Source organism: Pecten maximus, chromosome 16, assembly GCF_902652985.1.
Source record: "Pecten maximus chromosome 16, xPecMax1.1, whole genome shotgun sequence".
Taxonomy (NCBI): domain Eukaryota; kingdom Metazoa; phylum Mollusca; class Bivalvia; order Pectinida; family Pectinidae; genus Pecten; species Pecten maximus.
In genome coordinates this window covers 2,445,374-2,471,709 of record NC_047030.1, presented here as the reverse complement: position 1 = coordinate 2,471,709, position 26,336 = coordinate 2,445,374, and the positions used below count along the sequence as shown (strand labels likewise).

The window sequence follows — 26,336 nt, the reverse complement described above, 5'->3', positions numbered from 1 at the left end:
AATTTTATTATAGTATATCATATTATAATATAAATATCATATTAAAGTATATCACAAACATATATTATAGTATACCATATTATAGTATACCATATTATAGTATATCATATTATAGTATACCATATTATAGTATATCATATTATAGTATATCATATTATAGTATACCATATTATAGTATATCATATTATAGTATATCATATTATAGTATATCATATTAAAGTATATCATATTACAGTATATCATATTATAGTATACCATATTATAGTATTCCATATTATAATACATGTATACCATATTTTAGCATATTACAATAAAGTTTACAGAAAGTTTTACATTAATCCAGTGAATTCGACCATAACTGAACGGTGTCTGCATATGTCACTTACATGTATAGTATACACCCTGGAGTGTTTAACAATGACATCACGTCATGAATTGAAAAAGAGTTAACAAAATGGCTGCAACTTCTGTTTGATATTGTCTTCCACATTTTGTCTTAAAAATCTGTCAAAATTTAAGCTTTTGGAAATATGTGATCAAAAATATCTTAAATTTGTTTTCATTTAAAAAGAGATTTTATTAAAGTTATCTTGAAGTTTTAATTTTTGATCATCAAGACTTCTAAGACTTGTTTTATAAAATCTCAATTGAAATGAACACTCAATTAAGATCCTAAATATTAACAGCCATACAGTAAGTTTCATAGTGTAACAAAACATGAAGTTTTATATTATAATCATATATAATATATAATTCTACCGTATCATAAACATGATTCAATTTAATATTATAATCAGATATAAATATATAATTCTACCGTATCATAAACATCATTCAATTTAATATTATAGTCATATATAATATATAATTCTACTGTATTATAAACATAATCCAATTTAATAATAATCATTTATAATATATAATTCTACTGTATTATAAAAATAATCCAATTTCATATTATAATCATTTATAGTATATAATTTTCATACATTTCTTAAGAGTAAAACTTTCTGAAAGACAAACAGGTTTGATACAAATTTCTGCTTAATAGGCCCAACCTAATATATTATAAAACCCTATGATACAGAACAAACTATCTGGTTGGGTGGGACTCGTTATATACAAGTTTTACTGTATCATTAACATATATCAATTTAATATTATAATCATACAGGAAGTAAGGTCTTGTGTAGCTATTTCCAACAGAAAGTTATAATTACGCAATCATTTTCTCTCAAGCTTAAAGTCATAAACTTCAAAACTTGTATTTCTGATTCAAGTGAAACTATATTATTAAGAAAGCATGTGTATTATGATCTATTGATTTTTAAATGTTTCCCTATAAATTTATATCAAGAAACTCATGTTCTTCAGAATGATACATGTAACTGTATACGATTATTCCATGAGTACCTGCCTGTTCATTACTATAACTTTTCCCAATTATATTGTATATATTTCGAGATATCATGTTATGTGTTGATTAATGTATATTATGTTTTGTATGTTGTTATAGAGGGCCATATGGAAGATTAGCACATGCTAAATATGTCACCCTCAGAAAATAAAGTATATTATTATATATCATAACATCATTATAACATGGATAATCAACACATTTAATTGTTCTCAGAAATGTTTCAAATGCGGAGACACAAAGAGAATCAATCAGCCAAAGCTGAATTATTAAATTTATTCTAATTTGTTTCATGCTTCAATGAGCTGAAAAATTTAAAAAATAAAATAAAAAATTAACATTTATTTCATAGTGTTAGTGATGAAGCTAATTCTAAAGAGTATATAAGCATACATAAACTCTTTATCAATTAAATAACTTTAAACCTGAAAAGGTAAACACAAACACAAAAAATAATTATATATACACATACCTGTATCATCATCTTGAAAATATTTTCAAACTCCAAATCCATAAAAAAATCTAAAACCGGGAATATGTAAATGAAGCCAAAGCCATAGTAAAGGTAGAAATTGTCATGTACCTGACTTTTTGGGACGACGTTCAACTTTTTAAGAAGTTTGACACTGCATTTCCTGTTTTTCTAGTCTTCATAATTTTATCGTAAAATGTTTTATATAAGCAGGCGGGAGCTTGTGTCACTAAACAATTACGATAGTTTTCTAATGTCTCATCTATGTACATACTGTGTGGCAGTTTTACTACCCTAAAGCCATGCCGACTGAGTTGTATTACTTTCCACTTTAAAAATGTTTTGTTGTTTCCTAAATGCCCTCCACAGTTGAGTGGCTCGAGACATTTCAGTTCTTGCTCAGTGAGCACGGTGCAACACGGTAATGTCATGCAGTCGTTTGATGTCTAGGTGCGATTAACTCAACCCATCTATTTTTTGACGAGTAGAATTCTGGGCCAGTCGCACAGGTAAGGTACAGGTATATGTATTAACTACACTCGAGTACCCCTGGGTAAATATATACACCACATGTGTCTGGAACTGTTAGAGATCCTGATAGATGGATGCACACAAAATCTTCCTCACTGGGAATCCCTCCTTCCCGACTCAAACACAGTAACACTATCCGACCATGCATGTGCACACCTCATACTGTTTATACAAACTCCACAAGGGCATATTTTGACTGGGTTACTAAAACACACAAAGCCTACAGGTCTGATGCATGAAATCAGAGATAGAGTTAGTCAGCAGTGATGGGGTCAAAATTGGTCTTTTTATTTATATCTTACAAAATATCTCTACCCTGCTTAGATTTAATATGTCTGGTACCCTGTACCATACTTAAATGTGTATGTCTTGTGCTTAGATTTTGTAAATGTCTTGTGCTCTAGTTGCTCTGTAAGTACAATGTTCAGATATCTAAAATATCTGGTACCTTGTACCTCTAAAATATCTGGTACCCTGTACCTCTAAAATATCTGGTACCCTGTACCTCTAAAATATCTGGTACTCTGTACCTCTAAAATATCTGGTACCTTGTACCTCTAAAATATCTGGTACCTTGTACCTCTAAAATATCTGGTACCTTGTACCTCTAAAATATCTGGTACCTTGTACCTCTAAAATATCTGGTACCTTGTACCTCTAAAATATCTGGTACCCTGTACCTCTAAAATATCTGGTACCCTGTACCTCTAAAATATCTGGTACCTTGTATCTCTAAAATATCTGGTACCTTGTACCTCTAAAATATCTGGTACCCTGCACCTCTAAAATATCTGGTACTCTGTACCTCTAAAATATCTGGTACCCTGTACCTCTAAAATATCTGGTACCCTGTACCTCTAAAATATCTGGTACCCTGTACCTCTAAAATATCTCGTACCTTGTACCTCTAAAATATCTGGTACCCTGTACCTCTAAAATATCTGGTACCCTGTACCTCTAAAATATCTGGTACCCTGTACCTCTAAAATATCTGGTACCCTGTACCTCTAAAATATCTGGTACCCTGTACCTCTAAAATATCTGGTACCAGGCCTGTACCTCTAAAATATCTGGTACCTTGTACCTCTAAAATATCTGGTACCTTGTACCTCTAAAATATCTGGTACCTTGTACCTCTAAAATATCTGGTACCAGGCCTGTACCTCTAAAATATCTGGTACCTTGTACCTCTAAAATATCTGGTACCTTGTACCTCTAAAATATCTGGTACCCTGTACCTCTAAAATATCTGGTATCCTGTACCGTTCTTGTATTTAAAATTTCTAGTAGCGTAGTACAGTGTCTAGATATCTAAAATATCTTGTATCCTGTATCAAGATTGAATACATGTCTAGTACCCTGCACAGTTCTTAGTATCAATTCCTAAACCACATTGATATGATACATCCCCAAACCATACCGATTATACTCAATCTCTTGTAGAAAGTTAAGGTCTGAATAAACTGCTCATAATGTAGGAGATATTTACCTGTATAGTAGCCGTTCTCCTCCCATCCACTGTATTCCCTCCCAGACACATTAACACTCACACACACACACACCAGATTTTTTTCTCATTGACCGACTATATGCCTGTGGTGAAGTTGACCTCATCAGGTCACTAAGGGTCACTCAGGGGTCAGCAGTGGTATTTAGCCATCAGACAAAACACTGGGTGTTCCAGTGTCTGGTCAGAATTACTGTACACTGGACAACAGACTACCTCACACCTAAAGGTCTATGACCAGGGATTTGGATATCCAAGGGATTATGGCATATATGATGAAAACATTTAAGGTGAGACAAAACAACATGAGAGGATTAACAATAGGAAATATCATGTATACTACAGTGTGAGGGGGACACCATGTATACTACAGTGTGAGGGGGGTGGGGGGACACCATGTATACTAGTGTGAGGGGGACACCGTGTATACTACAGTGTCAGGGGGACATCATGTATACTACAGTGTGAGGGGGACACCATGTATACTACAGTGTGAGGGGGACACCATGTATACTACAGTGTGAGGGGCACACCATGTATACTACAGTGTGAGGGGGACACCGTGTATACTACAGTGTCAGGGGGACATCATGTATACTACAGTGTGAGGGGGACACCATGTATACTACAGTGTGAGGGGGACACCATGTATACTACAGTGTGAGGGGGGACACCATGTATACTACAGTGTGAGGGGGACACCATGTATACTACAGTGTGAGGGGGACACCATGTATACTACAGTGTGAGGGGGACACCATATACCCTACAGTGTGAGGGGGACACCATGTATACTACAGTGTGAGGGGGACACCGTGTATACTACAGTGTGAGGGGGACACCATGTATACTACAGTGTGAGGGGGAGGGGGACACCATGTATACTACAGTGTGAGGGGGACACCATGTATACTACAGTGTGAGGGGGACACCGTGTATACTACAGTGTGAGGGGGACACCATGTATACTACAGAGTGAGGGGGACACCATGTATACTACAGTGTGAGGGGGACACCATGTATACTACAGTGTGAGGGGGACACCATGTATACTACAGTGTGAGGGGGACACCATGTATACTACAGTGTGAGGGGGACACCATGTATACTACAGTGTGAGGGGGACACCGTGTATACTACAGTGTGAGGGGGACACCATGTATACTACAGTGTGAGGGGGACACCATGTATACTACAGTGTGAGGGGGACACCATGTATACTACAGTGTGAGGGGGACACCATGTATACTACAGTGTGAGGGGGACACCATGTATACTACAGTGTGAGGGGGACACCGTGTATACTACAGTGTGAGGGGGAGGGGGACACCATGTATACTACAGTGTGAGGGGGACACCATGTATACTACAGTGTGAGGGGGACACCGTGTATACTACAGTGTGAGGTAGACACCATGTATACTACAGTGTGAGGGGGACACCATGTATACTACAGTGTGAGGGGGACACCATGTATACTACAGTGGTGGGGGAAGGGGCCCGTATACTACAGGGGAGGGGACACCTTATCTACAGTGTTTGGGGGAGGGGACCCATGTATCCCCTGTGAGGGACCCAGTTATCAGTGTTGGGGGACACCTTATACTACGGTAGGGGCCCATGTTCTACAGTGTGAGGGGAGGGGGACACCATGTATACTACAGTGTGAGGGGGACACCATGTATACTACAGTGTGAGGGGACACCATGTATACTACAGTGAGGGGGACACCATGTATCACAGTTGGGGGGGGGACACCCGTTTTACTACTGAGGGGACACCATGTATACTACAGGTGAGGGGACCCATTTACTACGTTGAGGGGGGCACCGGAAAACTACATGGAAGGGGGCCCCTTATACACAGTGGAGGGGGGCACCGTGTATCTCGTGTGAGGGGACACCTTATACTACTGGAGGTAACCGGTATACTTTCAGTTTAGGGGGGACACCATTTACTACAGTGTAGGGGGGGAAACCCTTTCTACAGTGTGAGGGGACACCATGTATACTACAGTGTGAGGGGACACCATGTATACTACAGTGTGAGGGGGACACCGTGTATACTACAGTGTGAGGGGGACACCATGTATACTACAGTGTGAGGGGGACACCATGTATACTACAGTGTGAGGGGGGACACCATGTATACTACAGTGTGAGGGGACACCATGTATACTACAGTGTGAGGGGGGACACCATGTATACTACAGTGTGAGGGGGACACCGTGTATACTACAGTGTGAGGGGGACACCATGTATACTACAGTGTGAGGGGGACACCATGTATACTACAGTGTGAGGGGGACACCATGTATACTACAGTGTGAGGGGGACACCATGTATACCCTACAGTGTGAGGGGACACCAGTGTATACTACAGTGTGAGGGGACACCATGTATACTACAGGTGAGGGGACACCATGTATACTACAGTGTGAGGGGGGACACCATGTATACTACAGTGTGAGGGGGACACCATGTATACTACAGTGTGAGGGGGGACACCATGTATACTACAGTGTGAGGGGGACACCATGTATACTCAGTGTGAGGGGGACACCATGTATACTACAGTGTGAGGGGGACACCAGTATACTACAGTGTGAGGGGGGCACACCATGTATACTACAGTGTGAGGGGGACACCATGTATACTACAGTGTGAGGGGGGACACCATGTATACTACAGTGTGAGGGGGACACCATGTTACTATACGAAGTGTGAGGGGGACACCATGTATACTACAGTGTGAGGGGGACACCATGTATACTACAGTGTGGAGGGGACACCATGTATACTACAGTGTGAGGGGGACACCATGTATACTACAGTTGAGGGGACACCATGTATACTACAGTGTGAGGGGGACACCATGTATACCTACAGTGTGAGGGGGACACCATGTATACTACAGTGTGAGGGGGACACCATGTATACTTACAGTGTGAGGGGGACACCATGTATATACAGTGTGAGGGGGGACACCATGTATACTACAGTGTGAGGGGGGACACCAGTGTATACTACAGTGTGAGGGGGACACCATGTTACTCAGTGTGAGGGGGACACCATGTATACTACAGTGTGAGGGGGACACCATGTATACTACAGTGGTGAGGTGGGACACCATGTATACTACAGTGTGAGGGGGACACCAAGTATACTACAGTGTGAGGGGACACCATGTATACTACAGTGTGAGGGGGACACCATGTATACTACAGTGTGAGGGGGGACAACCATGTATACTACAGTGTGAGGTGGGACCCATGTATACTACAGTGTGAGGGGGACACCATGTATACTACAGTGTGAGGGGGACACCATGTATACTACAGTGTGAGGGGGACACCGTGTATACTACAGTGTGAGGGGGACACCATGTATAACTACAGTGTGAGGGGGACACCATGTATACTACAGTGTGAGGGGGACACTAATGTATACTACAGTGTGAGGGGGGACACCGTGTATACTACAGTGTGAGGGGGGGGGCACCATGTATACTACAGTGTGAGGGGGGACACCATGTATACTCAGTAGTGAGGGGGACACCATGTATACTACAGTGTGAGGGGGCACACCATGTATACTACAGTGTGATGGGGGACACCATGTATACTACAGTGTGAGGGGGACACCATGTATACTACTGTGTGAGGGGGACACCATGTATACTACAGTGTGAGGGGGGACACCAGTCTACTACAGTGTGAGGGGGACACCAGTGTAATACTACCAGTGTGAGGGGGACACCTGTGTATACTACAGTGTGAGGGGGGACACCAGTTATACTACAGTGTGAGGGGGACACCCATGTATACTACGTGTGAGGGAGACACCATGTGTATACTACAGTGTGAGGGGACACCATGTATACTACAGGGGTGAGGGGGACACCTTGTATACTACCGTGTGAGGGGGACCCATTAGACTACAGTGTGAGGGGGACCACCAGTGGTATACTACAGTGTGGAGGGGGGGGGGAGGACACCCATGTATCCTACATGTGTGAGGGGGACACCATGTATAATACTACAGTGTGAGGGGGACACCAGGTATACTACAGTGTGAGGGGGACACCATGTATACTACAGTGTGAGGGGGGACACCATGTATACTACAGTGTGAGGGGGACACCATGTATACTACAGGGTGAGGGGGACACCGTGTATACTACAGTGTGAGGGGGACACCGTGTATACTACAGTGTGAGGGGGACACCGTGTATCCTACAGTGTGAGGGGGACACCGTGTATACTACAGTGTGAGGGGGACACCGTGTATACTACAGTGTGAGGGGGACACCGTGTATACTACAGTGTGAGGGGGACACCGTGTATACTACAGTGTGAGGGGGACACCATGTATACTACAGTGTGAAGGGGGACACCATGTATACTACAGTGTGAGGGGGACCACCATGTATATACTACAGGTGAGGGGGACCCAATGTATACTACAGTGTGAGGGGGACACCATGTATACTACAGTGTGAGGGGGACACCATGTATACTACAGTGTGAGGGGGACACCATGTATACTACAGTGTGAGGGGACACCATGTATACTACAGTGTGAGGGGGACCGGGATATTGGAGGGGACACCATGTATACTACAGTGTGAGGGGGACAACCAGTGTATACTACCAGTGTGAGGGGGACACCATGTATACTACAGTGTGAGGGGGACACCATGTATACTACAGTGTGAGGGGGACACCATGTATACTACAGTGTGAGGGGACACCATGTATACTACAGTGTGAGGGGGACACCATGTATACTACAGTGTGAGGGGACACCATGTATACTACAGTGTGAGGGGGACACCATGTATACTACAGTGTGAGGGGGACACCATGTATACTACAGTGTGAGGGGGACACCATGTATACTACAGTGTGAGGGGGGACACCATGTATACTACAGTGTGAGGGGGACACCATGTATACTACAGTGTGAGGGGGACACCATGTATACTACAGTGTGAGGGGGGACACCGTGTATACTACAGTGTGAGGGGGACACCATGTATACTACAGTGTGAGGGGGACACCATGTATACTACAGTGTGAGGGGGACACCATGTATACTACAGTGTGAGGGGGACACCATGTATACTACAGTGTGAGGGGGACACCATGTATACTACAGTGTGAGGGGGACACCATGTATACTACAGTGTGAGGGGGACACCATGTATACTACAGTGTGAGGGGGACACCATGTATACTACAGTGTGAGGGGGACACCGTGTATACTACAGTGTGAGGGGGACACCATGTATACTACAGTGTGAGGGGGACCATGTATATACAGTGTGAGGGGGACACATGTATACTACAGTGTGAGGGGGCCCACCCTGTATACTACAGTGTGAGGGGGACACCATGTATACTACAGTGTGAGGGGGACACCATGTATACTACAGTGTGAGGGGGACACCATGTATACTACAGTGTGAGGGGGGGACACCAGTGTATACTACAGTGTGAGGGGGACACCGTGTATACTACAGTTGTGAGGGGGACACCGTGTATACTACAGTGTGAGGGGGACACCATGTATACTACAGTGTGAGGGGACACCATGTATACTACAGTGTGAGGGGGACACCATGTATACTACAGTGTGAGGGGGACACCATGTATACTACAGTGTGAGGGGGACACCATGTATACTACAGTGTGAGGGGGACACCATGTATACTACAGTGTGAGGGGGACACCATGTATACTACAGTGTGAGGGGGACACCATGTATACTACAGTGTGAGGGGGACACCATGTATACTACAGTGTGAGGGGGACACCATGTATCCTACAGTGTGAGGGGGACACCATGTATACTACAGTGTGAGGGGGACCACCAGTGTATACTACAGTGTGAGGGGGACACCATGTATACTACAGTGTGAGGGGGACACCATGTATACTACAGTGTGAGGGGGACACCATGTATACTACAGTGTGAGGGGGACACCATGTATACTACAGTGTGAGGGGGGACACCATGTATACTACAGTGTGAGGGGGACACCATGTATACTACAGTGTGAGGGGGACACCATGTATACTACAGTGTGAGGGGGACACCATGTATACTACAGTGTGAGGGGGACACCAGTGTATACTACAGTGTGAGGGGGACACCATGTATACTACAGTGTGAGGGGGACACCATGTATACTACAGTGTGAGGGGGACACCATGTATACTACAGTGTGAGGGGGACACCATGTATACTACAGTGTGAGGGGGACACCATGTATACTACAGTGTGAGGGGGGACACCATGTATACTACAGTGTGAGGGGGACACCATGTATACTACAGTGTGAGGGGGACACCATGTATACTACAGTGTGAGGGGGACACCATGTATACTACAGTGTGAGGGGGACACCATGTATACTACAGTGTGAGGGGGACACCATGTATACTACAGTGTGAGGGGGACACCATGTATACTACAGTGTGAGGGGGGCACCAGTGTATACTACAGTGTGAGGGGGACACCATGTATACTACAGTGTGAGGGGGACACCATGTATACTACAGTGTGAGGGGGACACCGTGTATACTACAGTGGGAGGGGGACACCATGTATACTACAGTGTGAGGGGGACACCATGTATACTACAGTGTGAGGGGGACACCATGTATACTACAGTGTGAGGGGGACACCATGTATACTACAGTGTGAGGGGGACACCATGTATACTACAGTGTGAGGGGGACACCATGTATACTACAGTGTGAGGGGGACACCATGTATACTACAGTGTGAGGGGGACACCATGTATACTACAGTGTGAGGGGGACACCATGTATACTACAGTGTGAGGGGGACACCGTGTATACTACAGTGTGAGGGGGACACCATGTATACTACAGTGTGAGGGGGACACCATGTATACTACAGTGTGAGGGGGACACCATGTATACTACAGTGTGAGGGGGACACCATGTATACTACAGTGTGAGGGGGACACCATGTATACTACAGTGTGAGGGGGACACCATGTATACTACAGTGTGAGGGGGACACCATGTATACTACAGTGTGAGGGGGACACCATGTATACTACAGTGTGAGGGGGACACCATGTATACTACAGTGTGAGGGGGACACCATGTATACTACAGTGTGAGGGGGACACCATGTATACTACAGTGTGAGGGGGACACCATGTATACTACAGTGTGAGGGGGACACCATGTATACTACAGTGTGAGGGGGGCACCATGTATCTCATTTTTGGGGGGGCACCATTTACTCATGTGAGGGGACCTTTTAAAAACTACAGTGTGGGGGGAACCATGTATACACTTGGGGGCACCATGTATACTACATTTTGGGGGGACCCTTTTTTTACAGTGTGGGGGGGACACCATGTATCACATTGGGGGGACACCTGTATACACATGTGGGGGGCACCCTGTTAAACTCGTGTGAGGGGCACCATTATACTACGTTGAGGGGGAACCCCCGTAAAACTCGTGTGGGGGCACCCTTTTTAAATACATGTGAGGGACCCATTATCTACATGTGAGGGGCACCTTAACCAGTGTGAGGGGGAAAACCCTGTAACTACAGTGTGGGGGACCCATGTTACTACATGGAGGGGGCATCATTTACTCGTGGAGGGGGACACCTGTATATTACGTGTGAGGGGACACCTGTTCTAAAGTGTGGGGGGGGCCCAGTATACCAGTTGGGGGGACACCATGTATACTACAGTGTGAGGGGGACACCATGTATACTACAGTGTGAGGGGGACACCATGTATACTACAGTGTGAGGGGGACACCATGTATACTACAGTGTGAGGGGGACACCATGTATACTACAGTGTGAGGGGGACACCAGTGTATACTACAGTGTGAGGGGGACACCATGTATACTACAGTGTGAGGGGGACACCATGTATACTACAGTGTGAGGGGGACACCATGTATACTACAGTGTGAGGGGGACACCATGTATACTACAGTGTGAGGGGGACACCATGTATACTACAGTGTGAGGGGGACACCATGTATACTACAGTGTGAGGGGGGACACCATGTATACTACAGTGTGAGGGGGACACCATGTATACTACAGTGTGAGGGGGACACCATGTATACTACAGTGTGAGGGGGACACCATGTATACTACAGTGTGAGGGGGACACCATGTATACTACAGTGTGAGGGGGACACCATGTATACTACAGTGTGAGGGGGACACCATGTATACTACAGTGTGAGGGGGACACCATGTATACTACAGTGTGAGGGGGACACCATGTATACTACAGTGTGAGGGGGACACCATGTATACTACAGTGTGAGGGGGACACCATGTATACTACAGTGTGAGGGGGACACCATGTATACTACAGTGTGAGGGGGACACCATGTATACTACAGTGTGAGGGGGACACCATGTATACTACAGTGTGAGGGGGACACCATGTATACTACAGTGTGAGGGGGACACCATGTATCCTACAGTGTGAGGGGGACACCATGTATACTACAGTGTGAGGGGGACACCATGTATACTACAGTGTGAGGGGGACACCATGTATACTACAGTGTGAGGGGGACACCATGTATACTACAGTGTGAGGGGGACACCATGTATACTACAGTGTGAGGGGGACACCAGTGTATACTACAGTGTGAGGGGGACACCATGTATACTACAGTGTGAGGGGGACACCATGTATACTACAGTGTGAGGGGGACACCATGTATACTACAGTGTGGGGGGGACACCATGTATACTACAGTGTGAGGGGGACACCATGTATACTACAGTGTGAGGGGACACCGATGTATACTACAGTGTGAGGGGACACCATGTATACTACAGTGTGAGGGGGGACACCATGTATACTACATTGTGAGGGGGGACACCATGTATACTACAGTGTGAGGGGGGGACACATGTATACTACAGTGTGAGGGGGAACCGGTTTAAATACAGGGGGGGGAAATGTTGTCAGGTGAGGGGGGGGGTTTAATAACAGTGGGGGAGGGGGAAATGTTACTCTTGAGGGGGAAACCCCTTATCCCTAAGTTACCCCATGTACTCAGGTGGGGGCCCGAACCTGTAGGGGGGAGGGATGATTCCGTTGGGGGGACCCTTATTTATTTGGGAGGGGGGCAAGTTTAAGTGTGGGGCCCGCCCGGGGGCCCCCGGTAGTTTTCAAAAAAGAGGGCTTTTTATTAAACGGGGGGGGGAATTGGGGGGTTTTGCGAAAATTTTTTATATTTGTCTTCTCCTTTTTGCCCCTTCCTTTTGCCCTAGCGTTTGGGGTCTGGAAAAACCCGCTATGTTTTGTTTCCCAATCATAATGGGGAAAAAATGTCGATAAAAATCCCAGAAAAAAACTTGGGAATCCACATTTGTAACCAAAAAAATTTATTCCCGGCGAAAAATTAAATATTTTTTCCAAAAAGGGGAGGAAAAAATTTGTAGAAATCATTTAAGTTTTGGGGGGAACCCACGAAAAAGGAAAAATAGTGTGGTTATAACTGTGGTAATGAAAGGGTTTTAAGGGGCCCCCGTCTTTTAGGGTTTCCGTTCTCTTTTAAATTGTGATCCTTTTTTAGTCAAAATTTTTTCCTCTCCCGCAAACTTTGGTGTCTCACTTTGAAAAATTTTCACCTTCATCCTAGGCCCCAAAAGGGATCCCGAATTTGGAAAATTTTTTTGATTTTGGTCATTGGGGGGGGGGGGGGGGGGGGTTTTTGGGGGGGGGGGGGGGGGGTTTTTCCCCGGGAAATTAAATCCATGGGTCTCTTCGGGGACAAATTTGGTTAGGGGTTTCATTGCACCATGTATACTACAGTGTGAGGGGGACACCATGTATACTACAGTGTGAGGGGGACACCATGTATACTACAGTGTGAGGGGGAGGCCATGTATACTACAGTGTGAGGGGGACACCATGTATCCTACTGTGTGAGGGGGACACCATGTATCCTACTGTGTGAGAAGGACACCATGTCATTGGACACCTAGAGATAGTTTCATCATGATGTGATCATACTTTATATTTAACTGGGGATTAAGAAGATTAAGAAAATGATATTTTGATATCAGTAAATCCTCTATTCTATATTTTGTCTAATACTCCTTAATGCCAACATAATCCAATAATCCTGCTCCAATGATGATGTTAGACATCACATGTGAAAAACACCAGTCTGCATGTAACAAGACATTATAGATATTCTAATACCATAATGACCAACAAAACTGTCTGATATATAATACCTATAGAAAAAACTGTGTACATCCACATTACTGTACCAATAAAATGGATTCCCGTGTCGAAGCATGTGACACATACTCTTTTTCTAAAACGCAGGGAAATCAGAATATATGTAGAAACTCACTCTCCACTAAGTTTGGGGGAAAAAGCAACCCAGCTGACACTAAAGGAAAAATAGTGTGAATTATAACTGATAGGAATACATGAGACCCATGGGCCTTAATGGTCACCTGTACTGTGATAGGTATCAACAGATATAACATCTTATACTTGTGATCCTTATTTTAGTCAAATATTTTACACATCTAACCCATGCAATCTTGTGAAAGTAAGTCAAGGTCATTCATTTGAACAAACTTTGCAGGCCTTCATACCAGTATGCTACAGAGGGTGATGCCTTGGTATATTGGCAAGAAGTTGTTTAAAGATTATTGGTCATTGGTCTCCTGTAAACTTGAAAGTCAAGGTCATTCATTCGCACAAAGTTGTTAGTCTTTCATCCTAGCATGCTACAGGGCCCAATGTCATTACCCTGGGCCTCTAAGTTATTCAGCAGTAGTCATTTAAATGTTTAAACTTACTTGACAGCTGTGACCTTGAAGGTAGGTTAAGGTCATTGATATCAACAAACTTGGTAGCCCTTCATCCCAACATGCCACTGGAGCAATATCATTACCTAACACCTATTGTTCATTGAGGAGAAATTAAAATTGCAAAATGTTTATAACTTAACATTTTTCTTTTTAAAGACACATGCATTGTAATTTTTAAAACCCCTATTAAATATGATCAATAAGTATCTTATCTGTCTGAAAACTTTTTTTAGGACACCAGGATCAGGAAGAAGGGTAAATGTATTTTTGATGAATTTCATCACATACACTAGGTACATAAAGGTATCTTATATACCTTAGGGGTTCTCTATTTCTGTATCATTTCACAAATTATATTTACAGATCTACATTAAATATTTCTATCACAACTGTGTATTCAGACATCTTGTTTAATCTGATATCAGAGTATACACTACATACACCTGATAATTCTGATTCTGTCTAATCTGACACCCAAAGATTCTTATTTCCTAATCAGACCCCCAGTAATCAGACAGCTTGTCTAGTCTGACACCCAAAGATTCTTATTTCCTAATCAGACCCCCAGTAATCAGACATCTTGTCTAATCCGACCCCCAGTAATCAGACATCTTGTCTAATCTGACATCCAAATATTCTTATTTTCTAATCAGACCCCCAGTAATCAGACATCTTGTCTAATCTGACAGCTGATTATTCTGACATTCTCTCTATCCTGAGATGTCAGAATGTCAATGTATAATCAGACCTATAATTATCTCTCTATTCTGATATCTTCCCACTCTGAGAACCTGTCTAATCTGACAGGATACTACCTGTCTATTCTGACATCTTAGTTCTCCAACAGCCTGTCTAATCTGACCTGCCGCCTAAAAGATTTACAAATCATGTTTTTCACAGATCATGTTTTACAGATCATGTTTTACAAATATTGAAATCAAATAAAAGAGAAAAAGATTTTTTTTTTTTAAATCCTCCTGCTGAGTGTCTTTAAACATCTGTGATAAAACGGTACATGATAGACAACTCTGTATCCTGTACTTAACAATGTATTGACAAATAACGGAAACTTGTTATTATATTGACAACACTAAATAGGTCAGATTTTGACAAATGTGTAGCTTGACATCAATTGATGTGTTAATAACGGTGAAGAGAATACAGATAATTGGCCGACATAGAGGTTCATTACTATAGATCTGTCACCAAAGACGTGTCTGGAAGCTAATTAGCCAAGACATGGCACAAATAGTACATAGGGAACCTGAGTAGGAGTTCCTAGTGGTTCAAATTAATTTTTATACAAAACTATGACACAGTTTAGATGACTTAGAATTTCACTTGTCTGTAGATTAATGGTAGATAAATGGTAGATTAATGGTAGATTAACTATTTTCTTTTTTTTTTCTTTCCAAACAAACATTTTATTCACTCAGATTTATAGCAATACACATTACAATATTTGTCCTCTCACAAGAGGGCTCTCACTCGTCATACTTCATTCACACACTAATTTAATTTACTAGTTTCCATATTGTGTACTGTACCTTATATATCTATTGACTAGGCCTAAAAAAATAAAAATAAAAAATATATTACACGGTTTTGTGTTGTTTTAAATTACATTTTTTTTTTTTTTTTTTTCAAATTGACCAATTAACTATTATTAATCTTCCTCTACGTACCTTGAGGGTGTGATAGAGAAACCTGTCTGAGGGATGATATTCTTGGATTTCTATAACCCCTAAGCCTCTGCCGAGGGTTAGACCATCAAAAATGTCATCCCAGGGGTTGCAGATTTCTCTGTCATGACCTTAATTTCTCTATTTTTTTTTCTATCAGACTATACATAAAAAAGATTGCAATGCAACATGATGTTGACTTGACATCATTGAATTGTTGTCGTGACGTCATTGAATTGTTGTCGTGACATCATTTTATTGTGGCCGTAACATTGATGCAAGAATATGTGATCTGTGATACCTCTGGAGATGACTTAGAAATCTTGAACAGATGAATCTATAAATGATGGGAGAATATGTTAAAATCATAAAGATTCAGTTTTATAATTTGTTCGTTTCTAGAGACATTGATGTTACAAGGGTGTGTAGGGACCAGTTTAATTGTTTCTAAAAATATTTTGAGGTTGATAAGCCATTTAGTGACTGTATTCTTTGAGTCATTGTTTTAATTGACCAAAGCATTGCTATATATTCTTTATTTTGAAATATATCAGCTGGAATAAAGTCATAGTAAAATGTCCCCCCCAGATTTCCATTGTTAAAATATATAAATAAGAAAAAAATCATGATAAAATGGCCCAGCCAGATTTCCCCAATGGTTATATTTTTCACATCATCAAACTGGTTGATATTAAATTCATGTTTTATACCAGAAATGTAAGTAGACAGTGCCATACAGTTTACAACAACTGAAGGATTTAAAGTGTAAGGGAGACAACCCCTATACATGATACTGACCACCCAGCATGAGGGCAATACTATTCAATACATTGAATCCTTCAAGCTGATTTCCCCGTGGATTCCCCCCAAAATTAAATATTGGAGAATTTCTCCATAGTAGGTTAATATGTAGATCAGTATAATAGATGTAAACAAATGATTTTTCATTGTTTAACAACATCCCCTACATTGAGTTACATCATATTTAGTGCTAAAACATTGGTTTTAAGTTTTAACCACTAATGCTGCCACATTTTTTAACCCCCGCTCAAATTATTCCTCTATTACTCCTGTAACCCCCTCCCCCTCCTGTTACCCCTCCCTCTCCTGTTACCCTCCCCCTCCTGTTACCCTCCCTCTCCTGTTACTCCCCTCCTGTTACCCTCCCCTCCTGTTACCCTCCCTCTCCTGTTAACCCCTCTCCCCTCCGTGTACCACCTCCCTCTCCTGTTACCCCTCCCCCGCCTGTTACCCTCCCCCTTCCCTGTTACCCATGTCTCCCGCCTGTTACCTCTCTCTCCCCCTCCTTGGACCCTCCCCCTCCTGTTACCCTCCCTCTCCTGTTACCCCTCCCTCGTCCTTGTTAACCCTCCCCTCCTGTTACCACTCTCCCCTTCCTGTTAACCCTCCCCCTCCTGTTTACTCTCGTACCTCTCCCCTCCGTGTTACCTCATCTCCCCTCCTGTTACCCTCCCTCTCCTGTTACCCTCCCCCCCTGTTACACCTTCCCCCTCCTGTTACCCCTCCCCCTCCTGTTACCCCTCCCCCTCCTGTTACCCTCCCCCTCCTGTTACTCCCCTCCTGTTACCCCTCCCCTCCTGTTACCCTCCCTCTCCTGTTACCCTCCCCCTCCTGTTACCCTCTCCCCCTCCTGTTACCCTCCCCTCCTGTTACCCTCCCCTCCTGTTACCTCTCCCCTCCTGTTACCTCTCCCCCTCCTGTTACCCTCCCCTCCTGTTACCCCTCCCTCTCCTGTTACCCTCCCCCTCCTGTTACCTCTCCCCCTCCTGTTACCTCTCCCCCTCCTGTTACCCTCCCCCTCCTGTTACCCTCCCCTCCTGTTACCCCCCCTCTCCTGTTACCCTCCCCCTCCTGTTCCCCCCTCCCCTCCTGTTACCCTCCCCCTCCTGTTACCCCTCCCCCTCCTGTTACCCCTCCCTCTCCTGTTACCCTCCCTCTCCTGTTACCCCCCCCCCTCCTGTTCCCCCCCCCCTCCTGTTACCCCTCCCCTCTCCTGTTACCCCCTCCCCTCCTTTCCCCCCCTCCCTCTCCTGTTACCCCTCCCCCTCCTGTTACCCCTCCCTCTCCTGTTACCCCTCCCCCTCCTGTTACCCCTCCCGTTACCCTCCCTCTCCTGTTACCCCTCCCCTGCTGTTACCCCTCCCCCTCCTGTTACCCCTCCCCTCTCCTGTTACCCCTCCCCCTCCTGTTACCCCCCCCTCCCCTCCTGTTACCCCTCCTCTCTTTACACCTCCCCCTCCTGTTACCCCTCCCTCCTGTTCCCCCTCCCCCTCCCTGTTACCCCTCCCCTCCTGTTACCCCTCCCCCTCCTGTTACCACCAACCCCCTCCTCTCCTGTTACCCCTCCCTCTCCTGTTACCCCTCCCCTCCTGTTACCCCTCCCCTCCTGTTACCCCTCCCTCTCCTGTTACCCCTCCCTCTCCCTGTTACCCCTCCCTCTCCTGTTACCCCTCCTCTCCTGTTACCCCTCCCCCTACTGTTACCCCTCCCTCTCCTGTTACCTAGCGGACAAAAGGCGGTTAGAATAGGTCACTTAAGACTTCATCTCAAGTGACCTAACAAAATCATATGAATATCTATGTGTAGATATATTCTATGATTATTTCAAAAACTGTCAAAGTCTTGACAAAGGACCATGACCCATTTCTACCTCATCATCTTGACAAGCTAACCAGTCCTTATTTCCCCCAAAATACTGAAAAACTTAATTTTATTGAGTTTCAATTGTCTTTTTTCATATTTCAGTTTCTGCAACAAGATTGTATAGACTATGATGTCCACGATTCTGAATTATACTGGGTTTACACTTGACCAGGTTGTCTACAATGTCCACGATTCTGAATTATACTGGGTTTACACTTGACCAGGTTGTCTACAATGTTCACGATTCTGATTATACTGGGTTTAAGAATGTCTACAATGTTAACGATTCTGATTATACTGGGTTTACACTTGACCAGGTTGTCTACAATGTTCACGATTCTGATTATACTGGGTTTAAGAATGTCTACAATGTTCACGATTCTGATTATACTGGGTTTAAGAATGTCTACAATGTTCACGATTCTGATTATACTGGGTTTACACTTGACCAGGTTGTCTACAATGTTCACGATTCTGATTATACTGGGTTTAAGAATGTCTACAATGTTCACGATTCTGAATTATACTGGGTTTACACTTGACCAGGTTGTCTACAATGTCCACGATTCTGAATCATACTGGGTTTATAGTTGACAAGGATGTCTATGATTCAAACAATTTGTAGAGCTCTGTACTTTATAACACGAAGTTTCTCTTTTCTATGCTTCTGTACACTCTCCACAGTTCTGTTACTACCTGTTGAGTTTTCTTTGAAATCCAACACGATTCTTGATTTGTCACAATTATCATCATGTCCATTCTACAGTTACCTTACGATCACTACGATATACTGTCTCGTTGATCACGTTCTGTTTCGACCCTTCCTCTCCGTCCATTCTATAGTTATCTTACGATCACTACGATATACTGTCACTTTGATTACGTTCTGTTTCGACCCTTCCTCTCCGTCCATTCTATAGTTATTTTACGATCACTACGATATACTGTCACGTTGATCACGTTCTGTTTCGACCCCCCCCCCCCCCCCCCCCCCCCCCCTCTCTTTCCATTCTATAGTTATCTTATGATAACTACAATACGTTGTCACGTTGATCACATTCGGTTACGACCCCCCCCCCCCCCCCCCCCCCCATCTTTCCACTCTATAGTTATCTTACGATCACTACGATACGTCGTCATGTTGATCACATTCTGTTACGACCCTTCCTCTTTTCCATTCTATAGGTATCTTATGATCACTATGATATAATGTCACATTTGATCACGTTCTGTTTCGACCCCCCCCCCCCCTATCTTTCCATTCTATAGTTATCTTACGATCACTACGATACGTTGTCACGTTCTGTTACGACCCTTCCTCTCTTTCCATTCTATAGGTATCTTACGATCACTACGATACGTCGTCACATTTGATCACATTCTGTTACGACCCCCCCTCTCTTTCCACTCTATAGTTATCTTACGATCACTCGTCACGTTGATCACATTCTGTGTTATGACCCCCCCCCTATCTTTCCACTCTATAGTTATCTTACGATCACTACGATACGTCGTCACATTTGATCACATTCTGTTACGACCCCCCCCCTCTCTTTCCACTCTATAGTTATCTTACGATCACTCGTCACGTTGATCACATTCTGTGTTATGACCCCCCCCCCCCCCCCCCCCCCCTATCTTTCCACTCTATAGTTACCTTACGATCACTACGATATGTTGTCACGTTGATCACATTCTGTTACGATCCTTCCTCTCCGTCCATTCTATAGTTACCTTACGATCACTACGATATGTTGTCACGTTGATCACGTTCTGTTACGACTCCTCTCTCCGTCCACTCTATACTTATCTTATGATCACTACGATATAATGTCACATATTTGATCACGTTCTGTTTAATTTGACCTCTCACTTTCATAACAATCTGTTAAGCAATTCTACAATTTATGGCTACAATTTGAACAAAACCGCCTTGCTTAAACCTCATAAGGCCCAGAGAAACCTAACAGAATGACGAAGAAAAATGGTAGAATTGTGACGAAATGCTTCATCAAGATCGCCTGTGCTAGTGCATCAGGGTGTGTTGTGTATTAACTGTTAAGGTGTGTTAAGTTCTAGTAGGCTTGTCTATGATGACCATATTCTACATGTATCACGCCACTCGGGATAATCATGGCAAAAGATTTGACATTCTAAAATCGTCACGATCCTTACCATTATCACGATTCCGATACACTTCCCTACAGATCACCACAATTCCACCCTACAACTCGTACACTCCACTCAAATCGTGGAAATCGTAGACATATTTGTCAAGTTTTAAAACCTGCAACCGGTCAAATATTTGAGTAAACGGAACTATCCTAACATTCGACAGTCAGTTCATACTTAGGACTTGTGTTTACTAAAAGTTGGTTTAGGGAGAACAATAGACTGAAGACAATTGCACCAAGACACAAGTTCAAAATTATTAATGGCAGGTACATGTGCAAAAAATGCTGTTTTGTTGTTAGCAATAGGAATAATAATTGTCAGACTCTTTCAGGAATTGACCTCAGGAAAAAGGACTACATCTGTATATGCATCCTGATGCTAAATACCATTAATTTCTTTTGAAAATCCTTACATTTGAAGTGAGATATGACATTTAAAATCCCATCTAAAATCAAAGAGCAATATATTCCATAATCAGCGATTTTTCTCTTACTGGAAGTGTTGTTTCCTCAATAAATAAACTGGAAAATTTAAATGGAGGCAGCCTACAGGGAGATTCATCAGCCTCTGACAGACAGTTAACTGAATCATGCTGATGACTATTTGGCAAACACATCACCTATATGTTGCAATGGTGGATTACCACATTTGTATGTTATGGAATAAACGTGAAGTTAAGGCTGAGGGCAGTAAAAACAGAAATACCAGACAGACACTCAGATTGGTTAGCTTCCATCACAAATACAACTGGGACCTTTACTTAACACAAGTAAAATTTAATCTCATTAGTAACAAACATACACTGTGCAGAAATAAAGGTAAGAAAAACGTTATTCATGAAAGGATATTATGAAAGAATTAATGTATTTAATTTTAATGGTAAGTTGGAATGAGCTGACAGTGTATTTTTATGTTAAACTTTCGTCAGACAGGAGAAATTTACTCTGTAGGTGTCAATTACTGAAACTCCCAACAAATCTGCTAATTATTACAAGATAACTAGACCATGACAATTTACTCACTGGCTAGAATGGCAAAGTTCTTAGCTAGTTCAATACATATACTCTTCCAAACAACTCCATTCATATGTTTGAGAATGACAAACTTTTCCAAATAATTCTTCTTTTGTTTTGTTTTTGAAAGTTTGAAAGACATTTTTATGCTAGGGGTAAACAAGGGGCCCAACAGGCCTGTATTGATCACTAGTTGCTATCAATGCCAATTTACAGTTGGTTTAGGTCTTTCATGTAGATGCTAAATACCCTTTTCCTTTAGCCAAGTTCATTCATTTGAATATTCTTGGTAGCACTTAATGCCTACATAAGTCAGCGGTGTTCACTTGACCACAGGAAATCTACACCCTGTGACCTTTAAAGTAGGTCAAGATTGCTAATTTGAACAAAATTGATAGCCCTTTATCCAAGCATGCTACTGCCCTAATAGCATGACCCTTTGGCCTTTTGTGAGTTGTTTAAAAGATAACTGACTCCTGTGACATTGACAGTATGTCAAGGTCATTGATTTGAACAAACATGGTAGCCCTTTAAGAATTCATCCCTTTATAGGACACTGCACCAAGGCATTAGCTCACTTACCCTTCCAGTAGGTGAGGTTTCGCTACCAGGTGGTCTAATAATTAACCTATTCCTATTTAGAAATCATTCTAAGATACTTAATTATTTTTCAGTTTGAATTAATATTACATGTATCTCCTAATTCCAAAGGTGTTCCACTGTTATATTACTTATAAAGAATGTCTTATGAATAGACTTGATACCCACACAATAACTCTGTAAGGTTAACAAGAAATTGAACAATGGTAAAGTGCAATTCATTTTAATATCATTGATCAGTTGATATTAAGAGAAATGTGATATTAACAGAAAGATCTTGAATAACGAAGTTAGCTCACTAAAGTCAGGTATGAAATTCCCAGACAGTGACCTTTGTTTGACCTTTGGTTACCCCTCCCCCTCCGTTAACAGCCCAGACATAAGACATATAGAGCTCCCATCCATCTTCTAGACACTTTCTAAGATATACTGCATCAGATTAAGCAGCACTTCAAAGTCTCTCTCAGATAATTGATATTTCTTGTTTGTATTTAGACACAACTACAAACACCACTAAATAAGACACGGAGATCCATTCTCTCTCATCCGTCACCAACAGATCATTACTTCCCAGGTGTGAAGCTATACATCAAAGTTTATATATTAATCCTCATAAGCTTATATTACAGTTTTAATTTCATCTCCATGTATACAAATATCCACTAGAAATTTTACCAAAACTTATCTTCCCATCTCTTTTCGGGTTACTTTATATATCACTATACATAAGCTGTAATTTTTGTCTCCAGACAAATTTATGTCTATAAGAACTATTTTATGATGTAATAGACTTCCCTATTAAAATCACAAAATAGTCATTGAATCCTGCATAAACAAAAACTATTAGAAGAAAATTTAGGATTTCATTTATGGATGATTTTATATCAATTCTATTGGCTTTCTAGAGAGGAACTGAACACAAGTTTTATTAGTTCAGAATACTGTGCATATGTAAAATGAAAGTAGGGTTCCAGAGAAACTTCATGTGACTAAGAAAAATATGTATCTTTCAGAAATGGCAGATGCAAGTGATTAATAAAAACTAACCTTAACATAAACAAGACAAGAAGTTATATCCCATCATAGAGGATGAGTGTAATAAACAAGCTTGTTCCACGAGATACAGTCCAAGACTATCTTCTTCTTTAATGTACTAGGTCAAAGGTCAAAATAAAGGTCAGTGTGAATATGTGATTGAGCTCAGACAAATATTTCTTTGATGTAGGTCAAAGGTCAAAATGTAGGTCTGAGTGACCTACTTTGACACATAACACATCGCCTCACCTTGGTGAACCCTGCAAGCCACAAGCATGAAGTTCCAGTGTCAAGTAGTAGCGAATAGAGCCTGGACAATTTTATCATTGATGTAGGTCAAAGGTCAAAATACAGGAGATAGAGTCTGGACAATTTTTTTTTCTGTAATGAAGGTCAAAGGTCAAAATGTAGGTCAGAATGACCTAATTTTGACTATGCCTTAAACTGTAATTCAATTGCTTTATTAAATTACTTTATAATTTGTTAACTTTCATTTGTTGGTTCTTGATAAAAAAGACATTATCTTGAAAGATTGCCCGAATAAATTATATTTTCAATTCAAGAAACACAAATCCTACCATCTAATGGATTCACTACCTAACACAGTGACTTGAACACACAGGTGTATAAACTTACCTGTACAGACGCCCAAAGGCTGCTGAAGTCTTCTCTCTGGTGCCTCTCATTCATATTGATGCTGGCATAGCAATCAGGGCTGGCAATAGAAACAGGTAACATTAGTATAATAACAGTGCTATAACTGTCCTTTATGGAGCATATTACATAATGATACAGTCAATGTGAAATTGTTGCAGCTTTTATGAGACCAAAATGTAATATCAGGTGTTTCTCTAGTTTCCAAAATTAATTTTTATCAGGCACGTCTAGCTACATCAGGTAACAGAAACCTAAAAAAAACATGCGGTTATATTGATATATAAACTCTCTGCCCCCACAACAATATCGGCCACGGAATCATGGAGTCATTTGGAATGATTATATAATCCTTGTTTCAGACTCCCCACTCAGGGTAATGTCAAAGATCAGCAGAAATTAAGGAGGAAAGTTTAACTTTGGAAAAATACAGAAAATGAAATTCCACTATTGTAAAAGGCAGAATACTCCGGATGATTGATACACACACTCGTGAAGTTTTATAAGGCTGTCTTTCTAAAACTTTGATATTTCAATAATAAGCATCAGAATTATAGAGATTTGGCTATTTGTTTCTACTTTTGCTATAAAACAAAAAAAAACATGTAAATTGAAAATCCAACCAAAGCAATTGGCACTATTAATTCCCCTAGAAGGACAAACATTTAAAATATTTGGATTTAATCTGGAACTTGAGATCTGCTCCTGTGATGGCTAGATATGGACAAACAAGATCTGTTCCTGTGATGGTTAGATATGGACAAACAAGATCTGTTCCTGTGATGGTTAGATATGGACAAACAAGATCTGTTCCTGTGATGGTTAGATATGGACAAACAAGATCTGTTCCTGTGATGGTTAGATATGGACAAACAAGATCTGTTCCTGTGATGGTTAGATATGGACAAACAAGATCTGTTCCTGTGGTGGGTAGATATGGACAAACAAGATCTGTTCCTGTGATGGTTAGATATGGACAAACAAGATCTGTTCCTGTGCTGTTAGATATAGACAAACAAGATCTGCTCCTGTGATGGTTAGATATAGACAAACAAGATCTGTTCCTGGGTGGTTAGATATAGACAAACAAGATCTGCTCCTGTGATGGTTAGACATGGACAAACAAGATCTGTTCCTGTGATGGTTAGATATGGACAAACAAGATCTGTTCCTGGGTGGTTAGATATAGACAAACAAGATCTGTTCCTGTGATGGTTAGATATGGACAAACAAGATCTGCTCCTGGGTGGTTAGATATAGACAAACAAGATCTGCTCCTGTGATGGTTAGACATGGACAAACAAGATCTGTTCCTGTGTTGGGTAGATATAGACAAACAAGATCTGCTCCTGTGATGGTTAGATATGGACAAACAAGATCTGTTCCTGTGCTGTTAGATATAGACAAACAAGATCTGCTCCTGTGATGGTTAGATATAGACAAACAAGATCTGTTCCTGGGTGGTTAGATATAGACAAACAAGATCTTCCCCTGTGATGGTTAGATATGGACAAACAAGATCTGTTCCTGTGGTGGGTAGATATGGACAAACAAGATCTGTTCCTGTGGTGGGTAGATATGGACAAACAAGATCTTCCCCTGTGTTGGTTAGATATGGACAAACAAGATCTGTTCCTGTGGTGGTTAGATATGGACAAACAAGATCTGCTCCTGTGATGGTTAGACATGGACAAACAAGATCTGCTCCTGTGATG

The 26,336-nt window shown here is 42.1% G+C and overlaps 1 protein-coding gene across 2 annotated transcripts in view; it reads right to left on the bottom strand.

Annotated features, from left to right (window-relative positions):
• The window catches only part of LOC117314663 (zinc finger protein 793-like), a 306,489-nt gene that overhangs the window by 166,762 nt on the left and 113,391 nt on the right, over positions 1-26,336 (bottom strand). For both annotated transcript variants that reach the window (XR_004529560.1, XM_033868744.1), the window contains exon 2: positions 24,604-24,682. Coding sequence is in view for 1 of the 2 variants with exons in the window: in XM_033868744.1 (XP_033724635.1) it covers positions 24,604-24,682 (79 nt within the window). In the remaining variant the exon portion in view is untranslated. The remainder of the gene's footprint in view (positions 1-24,603; positions 24,683-26,336) is intronic.